The 9,130-nt window shown below is 43.8% G+C and overlaps 1 protein-coding gene across 1 annotated transcript; it reads right to left on the reverse strand.

The window, feature by feature from the left end:
• Window positions 1-2,197: 2,197 nt before the first annotated feature.
• Window positions 2,198-3,268, reverse strand: LOC140679222 (uncharacterized). Its single transcript, XM_072914210.1, has 2 exons — window positions 3,193-3,268; window positions 2,198-2,991 (listed from the first exon to the last, which is right to left on the reverse strand). Exons 1-2 carry the CDS (start codon window positions 3,193-3,195, stop codon window positions 2,296-2,298), a joined length of 699 nt encoding a protein of 232 aa, XP_072770311.1. The 5' UTR covers window positions 3,196-3,268; the 3' UTR covers window positions 2,198-2,295.
• Between the last annotated feature and the right edge of the window lie 5,862 nt (window positions 3,269-9,130).

Below are 9,130 nucleotides of genomic sequence, written 5' to 3' on the forward strand. Positions count from 1 at the left end.
GTTAGCTTCCCTGCTATGAATCACTGTCAAATGTACATCGTGTGGGGACATTTATTAACGCACTGCAGTTTCATAGACAGACAAACACACGCACACACACACACACACACACACACACACACACACACACACACACACACACACACACACACACATACATACACGCACACTCACAGTCGCACATACACACGCATGCATACAAACACCAAACAGAAGTGCACAGTGTGTTCCCAGGTGCAGCCCACACCAATCAGTTTATAGTTTGCGTAAAGGCTAACTTGTTATTTTCCTTTGTAATCTCTGCCTACTGAACCTATGGTGCTGTTAAGTTATTGTGGCTCAATTTGCCTTCATTTTTTTTATGTTTATGTATTATTATTATTGTTTTAGTTGCTTAAGAGATATTCCTGGCTCTGAATTTGCTCATTGCTATTTTTATGTTTTTGTGCATTATTTGTTGCCGTCATCATTAAACGAACAGGTTACTCATCAGTTACTCAGTACTTGAGTAGATTTTTCACAACATACTTTTTACTTTTACTCAAGTAAATATTTGGGTGACTACTCATTACTTTGACTTGAGTAATAAATCTCTAAAGTAACAGTACTCTTACTTGAGTACAATTTCTGGCTACTCTACCCACCTCTGGCTTCACTGCATGAGGTGTGTTCTTGTTTGTCTTAGGTATTCGCTTGACACTTTATCGAGGACAGCGTGGCGCGGTTCGGAGAGTGGCCGTGCCAGCAACCTGAGGGTTCCTGGTTCAATCCCAACCTTCTACCAACCTCGTCACGTCCGTTGTGTCCTTGAGCAAGACGATTCACCCTTGCTCCTGATGGGTGCTGGTTAGCGCCTTGCATGGCAGCTCCCTCCATCAGTGTGTGAATGTGTGTGTGAATGGGTAAATGTGGAAGTAGTGTCAAAGCGCTTTGAGTACCTTGAAGGTAGAAAAGCGCTATACAAGTAGAAGCCATTTACCATGTATCTGTGTTAGTCCCTCTTGGAAGCAGACCACCAAGTGTTTTCCTTCTCAGCGGCGCGGTTGAAGCAAGTCCCAAATGTAGGGAAAGTTTTCTTAGACTTAGACTTAGACTTTGTTTTATTGTCATTCAAATGTGAACTTTACAGTACAGATAAGAACGACATATTGTTGCATTAGCTCATGGTAGTGCAGGATAAAAGAGCAATACGGTGCAGATATAAATAAATAGATTACTGTATAGATAAATATATTGCACTTTTGCATATGCATCCACCTTTATGGATGTATGTTATATTGTCTTTATATTCCAGCCAGTTAATCCATTTTGGGGGGGAATTGAGGGGATTATTATGATGCGTTCAAGCGTCTTACGGCCTGAGTGAAGAAGCTGTTACAGAACCTGGAGGTTCTGCTACGGAGGCTACGGAACCTCTTTCTAGAGTCCAGCAGTGAGAACAGTCCTTGGTGGAGGTGGGAGGAGTCTCTGCACATTTTCTCATTGTCTTCCATTGATTTCATATAATGAACTGCAGGCATTTGGGTGGAAATCAGGATGTCAAAGTGACAGTACCGACACTTTACAAGTCCGAGATAATAAAAGCATCATTTGAGCACAAACTCCACCAAGGTTAAACAATCTCATCCATGTCACATATCCTGCAACATTGTTTTATGATGAATCATATTTGAACTTATCTACAGCCGGAAATCTATAATCTAATTGGTCTTTGTGTGACCATCTGTCACTTCACTTCTGTTTGTGTTTCCCTGTGTTGTGCTTATTTCCTGTCAGCGCTCTTATTTGATTTCCATTTCCTGCATGTCTCCTCTGAGCGCTCATTTCCCTCACCTGTCCCTGATTGGCAGCTGGTTGCAGTTGCCAATCAGGCTGCTATTAATGCCTTCCTCACCTGTTCGCTCCAGGATTGTAATTACGTATGTTGAGGACCTTTTGGATGTGTGACTGCTCCTCCTTGTTTTGAGTACAATAAAGACTCTTCACCCGTGTGTCCTTCTCCCGTTTCCTGCATCTTGAGGTCACAACCGCCGGGTTACCGACACTTTGCTTAATGCTCTACCTTTTCAGAATCAGAATCAGAATCAGAATCAGCTTTATTGTCATTACGCAAGGTAACGAGATTGAGGCCATTCCATACAGTGCGATGCGTGCATGCTAGAAAAAGAAAAACAATGTGCAAATATATAGAAATATAAGAAATGTAGGAGTGAATGTGAATGAATATATACACGAAAAAACAAAACAAAAACAGGGTGGTTGGTGGAATGGGTTATTGCACCGAAGAGAAGGCAGTTATGAGGGACAATGGGGCAGTCCGTTCAGGATGGTTATGGCCCTGGGGAAGAAGCTGTTCTTTAGCCTGTTTGTTTTGGTTTTAATGCACCTGTAGCGCTTCCCAGAGGGCAGCAGGTGGAACAGGTCAGAGCCAGGGTGGGTGCTGTCCTTGATGATGGCACTGGCTCTGTTGAGGCAGCGGGAGGTGTAGATGTCCGTCAGAGAGGGGAGAGGGCGGCCGATGATCTTCTGAGCCGTCTTGACCACTCTTTGCAGCCTCTCCCTGTCTGCTGCAGTGCAGCTGCCGTACCATACCGTAATACAGTAGGTCAGCAGGCTCTCGATGGACGAGCGGTAGAAGGTCAGCAGCAGGTCAGGCTTCAGGTTGTACTTCCCGAGGACTCTAAGGAAGTGTAGCCGCTGCTGAGCCTTCTTGATGATTGATATGGTGTTGACTGTCCAGGAGAAGTCATTAGAGATGTGGACTCCAAGGTACCTGAAGGTGTGGACCCTCTCTACACGCTCGCCGTTGATGTAGAGGGGGGCAGGGTCGGTGCTGCTCCTCCTGAAGTCGACGATGATCTCTCTGGTCTTGCTGGTGTTGAGAGCGAGGTTGTTCTCCGAAGACCAGGCCGTCAGCTTCAGGACCTCCTCTCTGTAGGCAGCCTCGTCACCCCTGGAGATGAGCCCGACCACTGTGGTATCGTCGGCGAACTTGACGAAGGAAATTGTTATTGAACATATATTGAGGGTGTTTCTCATCTTCTTTGTCAAAGTGCTGGCGCTGGCAACTGCCTTTGGCCACATATTTACTTATTTGGCAGTCATACTAAAAAAAAAAAATAATGATAATAATTTTGGTGTAACTGTGTTAGTCAAACAGTGATGATGTCATGGTGTATTATTAGCACATACCATTTTGTGGTATTCTTCTCCTTCGAACCTGCGGAATGATTCGTTTGGCACAATGTGGGCGTACGATAAACAAGACGGTGTACAAAAACAGGCGTAATCTCTCCAAAAAACCGAATCCTTTGACAAGTTGTCATGTTCTGTGGTCTGGATTATGTTTTGTTATTTTCTGCTGCTTTTGGACTCCATAGTTCCTGTTTTTGTGCACCCTTCTTTGTTTTAGTTTCCATGACGACTTCAATAGTTCCTGTTTGCGCTTCCTTGTTTGTTTTGTCACCATGGCGACTCATTAGTTTCACCTGCCTCACTTGTTTGGATCACACCTGTCGCTAATCATGATGTTATTATTTAAGCCTGTCGTTGTCAGTTAGTCTGCCTGGCGACATTGTTCCTTTCATGCGTTACCAAAGTTCTTGATGATAGTTTCATGCTTGTGTTCATTTGTTCTGCTCATGTCATAGTTCATCCACTCTTTCCCTCACTCGTGAACAAGACTCCCAGGTACTTGAACTCCTCCACTTGGGGCAAGATCTCCTCCTAAACCCGGAGATAGCACTCCACCCTTTTCCGGGCGAGAACCATGGACTCGGACTTGGAGGTGCTGATTCTCTTCCCAGTCGCTTCACACTCGGCTGGGAACCGATCCAGTGAGAGCTGAAGATCCCGGCCAGATGAAGCCATCAGGACCACATCATCTGCCAATAGCAGAGACCTAAGACTTAAAGTTCATGCTGCTCTTTTCAAACCACAGTAAGTGTTGTTTGTTTTATGTTCATAGCTTACGTTAAAGTGTTAGTTTGTGCCTTCGCCTTGTAAGGGCCTTTTGTTTGTACCCCTTTGTAGTTAGATTAATATTAAAAATGTTCCTACCTAGTCCGATTGCATCCCGGGAGAACAAATCTCTCTGCAAAAAACCCCACGCCATGACACAAGTGAGGTGTAGTGTTGATCCATTATTTCATTTTTCAACGCTCGTGTGCTTAAGCCGTACAACAAACGATGTGATCCTGATATTTCCATTTGAGGCTGGAATCCAGTTGTGCTCATATTCCAAACTGGTGACGCTACAGCTGGCATGCAAGGCAGCTGTGAAAGTTTTGATTTCCCCAGAGAGTCACCTGAAGCGTCTCTCTGGCCCAACACTTGCAACTATGCTATAGTTCTTTACTGTCTCTCAAATCACTCTCAGGGCAACTGACCTATTTCTTCAACGTCTTCTTGGATCAACGCTATTGTCCACTTTTTTAATTGTGGCGATGAATCAGAGCTCTGTTTGTCTCATTAGACGCAGCTATAGAAATAGACTGTCCTCAAAAGGTCGATAAATGTACACGAGCAGAATGTCCAATTAGCATGTAAGTGACAGATCTTTGCATTCCACGCCGTGTTTGCATTTTGTCTGGCTGGATTTGAGCGCTTGAGAAAGGAGACTCCTGGTTGTCCTTAGCTTTTGATCCTTGAATTGACAATTGTACAAGTTATGATATCAGAATCAGAATCAGAAATACTTTAATAATCCCCGAGGGGAAATTAAGATTTTCAGCACAATCCCATTCAAGATCAGACAAACATTATAGGGAGACAGAACAGGATCAAACATTACAGGGAGACAGAACAGGATCAAACATGACAACTCTGAGCACTTCCGGCGCCCATTACAAAAAAGGTGATAAACAGGGGGGAGGTCTAAGCCTGAGCCCCTGGAGAGGGGGTCCAGACTGAGGCCAAGGAAGAAGAAAAAACCTCATATCCATAGCACGCAAAAACGTGTGTAAGAGGGAAACATCAAAGAACACAAAGGACATTAAAGACATTAAAAGAGCCACACAGCCGCGAAAGTAAAACAACATAAAAAACCAAAAACATATACACTGTGGTGGTCTCTGCGGTGTTCCACGCCATCGACTGCCATGGCCAGAGACAGGAGCAGACCCAACAAAGCAACCAAGAGAGCCAACTCCACCCTCGGCGGTCTACTAACTCTGGGCCAGTGTCCAGTCCGCATGGATGAGCGAGGATGCGTCCAAGGAGACCGAAGGTGTCCAATACCTGCTCATTCAGCCAAGACACTGTGAAGCTCGTCCGTCCCGGAGCTCAGCACCAGCTCCGCAGTCCTGCCTCTTCATCCACATCTCCTCCAGTCTCTCCAAACGGACTCTGGTGTGGCAGAGACCCAGCAGCTGGTCTCCATGGCCAAATGGCTCCCGGGAGGCAGATCCAGAAGTCCACAAAAAAGCACCGCAGAAGTCTCGAAAAGTGCCACCCCTTGTCACACAGTCCCAAAGGCTCCCCAACTTTTTTTTTAATGCATCCTTAATATAAATAAACATGAATAAAGTTCCACTTAGAGTGGAGCCAATGGGAGCTCCATTAGTTCACCTATAAAATTTGATTAAAAAAAAACATTAAAAAAGCTACAACAAAATTCAATTTACATGTTGTGACTTGAATATAAACCAAGTATTAGTGATATTGTTATCTAAAGTGCCAACGCAGACAATCTATTTATAGCGGTGTGGTCTGCTGTTTCCTCGCTTCCCTGCTCCCTGTAAGTTTATTGTAGATCATAAATCATGCATCTCACCTGGAAAGTACATAGCGAGAATTATCAATCAATCAATCAAAGTTGACTTGTATAGCCTTTAATCACGAATGTCTCAAAGGGCTGGACAAGCCACAACTTTGAAATATAAGACGTTTTTCATCTAAATAGGAATATTTGAACATTCTACCAGTCTGCATCCTAATGACAGCAGACACAGTACAGTAAGTGATGTTTTATTATGTTTGATGGCTCTCATAAAGTTTGCATTGGGTAATAATCAGTGATGTAGTGAGAAAAAAAAGCAAACATAACGATGCGTTTGTTACGATCCGCTGCTCGGATCATAGTTTGTTTATGTTTGAGTCACGTGTTTTCAGCACCTTGAGTTTCGTTTGTTTCAGTTGCCATGACGGCAAATTGCTTACACCTGCCTCTGGTTAGTGTCCAGGACGCGCACCTGTTGCCCGGGCGCTAATCAGAGGGCTATTTAGTCTTTGCCCTGGCCTCACTCGGTCTGGCTTCCTAGTTTGTTCCCATACATCTGATAACGACAACTTTGATTCCCGCTAGCTTTTCACGCTATGCCATTTTGCCTGCTAGCTCCCACGCTAGTCCTTTTGTTTCTTGCCTTTTGTGCTACGTGCATGTCTTTTGTTTGTTCATCGAATGATTTATATTTTAAATAAATCATTTTCCTACCTGCAAGCTGTGTCCGAAGTCGTCTGCATCCTTGGGAGAACCACACCCGCATCACGATGCGACCACGTCGTTACAGCGTTTTTTTAAATGAATGTTAAAAGGATCAAAATGCATAATTATTAAATGTTATAATAAATGTGCTTGTTACTACATTACATATATAAGTACATCATGTATATAAAACCTTAATGGAACTCAACCCAATGGGGACAATGTGACATCTTGGAAGGGACCGCAGATGTGAGGACCCCCCTCTAGGTGACTGGTGCAATGGGTATTGTGGAGAATGCATATATTTTTAAGAGTTATTTTTGTATTCATAGTCATGTTTAAAACACCTAGTGTTTTTTCATTTGTACTCTTTCTATTTTTTGTCTTATGTCCGCAAGTAAACTATGTGTGTTACCTTGAAGGCTTGCGCTGTAGGAGATGGAATACTCCCTTTTGTCTTATCTGTAGTAGAACAATGAGGCTGTGTTCCTTTCCGGACAGGTGGGGGCTTTCTTCATGTGCAAGAAGTTGGCTCTTTTGTTTGAGTGTTGGGTCGATTTGGGAAGCCAATCTGAATGTATTGGTTTTGCTGATCTCTTGAAGCTTTAGTAAAACTTGATAATATTCCTATTCTGTCTTGGTGATCCTTCTTGCTCAGCATATATGTCATCAAAAGAACTTGGGATTGACCAGTAACTTAGATTCCCTGGGAGGAAGAGCTGGTCGACGCAACTATTTGGGGGCTCGTCCGGGATGAGGAAGAGCTGGTCGACGCAACAGTGTCCAGTGGATATTGTTAACAATGCATGTTTCTTTTAAAAAACAAACCAAAAACTAGTGTCATCCCAAACCATCATTCTCTAGTCAAAAATCTACTTTGGAAATTGAAATGGTGCTAGTGTGGAGAGGGTGATTATATTGTCATTTACTTGTAGAGGAACACCTTTTTGTGTCCAACCCAGTAATCTCTGCCAACCATTATTTATGCACCGTCCTCTGATTAAGCAGAATCAAAATTGTAATAGAAATACATGTACAGCAGTAAAACACCACGCAGAAAGGATCAAAGTTTAATATGCAAAGCGATATTTCCCTTGAATCCACACATGTCGGAGCAGTTTCCAGGGTTTTATTGAGCAAGAGGCATGTGGACTCACTAAAAGCATGATTAATGATGGTAGCGGCGCAGCAGGGAAAGCACTGCTTTCCAGCGGATGAGTGTTAGGAAATGTCATTAGACTATGTTTGTTGGCTGGAGTCGCATCCATTACAGCCAGGAAGTGAGAATAATAGACCGTCTTAATTAAACTGTCCCTCTCAGCAACACATGCATTGTTAGATTTATGACAAATATCATATTTGCAGTCCAAGGAGCAGTGCTAGTGTAGTCTGTTGTTTACGATCTTGCATGTGCTCGCACATACCGTATTTTCCGCACCATAAGCCGCCCTGGGTTATAAGCCGCGCCTTCAATGAACGGCATATTTCAAAACTTTGTCCACCTATAAGCCGCCCCGTGTTATAAGCCGCATCTAACTGCGCTAAAGGAATGTCAAAAAAACAGTCAGATAGGTCAGTCAAACTTTAATAATATATTAAAAACCAGCGTGATGTGGGCGCGCATGGAGTCGTATATCAACATGGACGGAGCTGCGTGAAAAAAGCCACCCGGCCTCTTCGCGTAAACTTAAACTTCCCTTAACCACTCGCTCATCTTTTCTTCATTCATCCATCCCTTCGAGTTAGCTTTTATGATGACGCCGGCTGGAAAGGTCTCTTTTGGCAAGGTCTTCCTTTTGAATATCACCATGGGTGGAAGTTTCTGGCCATTAGCATGGCAAGCTAGAACCACAGTGAAGGATGACTTCTCATTCCCTGTGGTGCGAATATTCACCGTACGTGCTCCCGTTGTATCCACAGTGCGGTTCACAGGAATATCAAAAGTCAGTGGAACCTCGTCCATGTTGATAATGTTCTCTGGCCGGATCTTTTTTTCAGCTATCCTGTTTTTACAATATGCACGGAAAGTAGCCAGCTTTTCTTGAAAGTCTTTAGGCAGTTGCTGTGAAATAGTAGTCCGTGTGCGGATGGAGAGATTGCGTCTTTTCATGAACCGGAAACCTGTCGCTTAGTAGGAGCCATTTTGTGGTCTTTACAGATGTAAACACACAAAGGAAATGAAACGTAATATCCGCGCGCTTCTTCTTCTACGGGGGCGGGTGGTTGCTTACAGTAGAAGAAGAAGCGCTTCCTCTTCTATGGGGGCGGGTGCTTACCTTGGCGGTTGCTTGCGTAGAAGAAGAAGCGCTTCCTGTTCTACGGGGAAAAAAGATGGCGGCTGTTTACCGTAGTTGCGAGACCTAAACTTTATGAAAATGAATCTTAATATTAATCCATATATAAAGCGCACCGGGTTATAAGCCGCACTGTCAGCTTTTGAGTAAATTTGTGGTTTTTAGGTGCGGCTAATAGTGCGGAAAATACGGTAAATGATATACATTGTGCGAAAGCAATCTGTCAATCGGCCGCAATCGCTGACATAAACATAACCTACTGATTAAAGGTGTCTCCATTCAATAATGATATCAGTCCGATATCAGCTAAAAAATAAGTATTGAATGATATCCTTGGACGTATCCTCGCTCATCCATGCGGACTGGATACTGGCCGAGAGTTGGTGGGCGGCCGAGGGTGAAGTCGGCTCTC

Source organism: Nerophis lumbriciformis, linkage group LG12 (assembly GCF_033978685.3).
Source record: "Nerophis lumbriciformis linkage group LG12, RoL_Nlum_v2.1, whole genome shotgun sequence".
NCBI lineage: Eukaryota > Metazoa > Chordata > Actinopteri > Syngnathiformes > Syngnathidae > Nerophis > Nerophis lumbriciformis.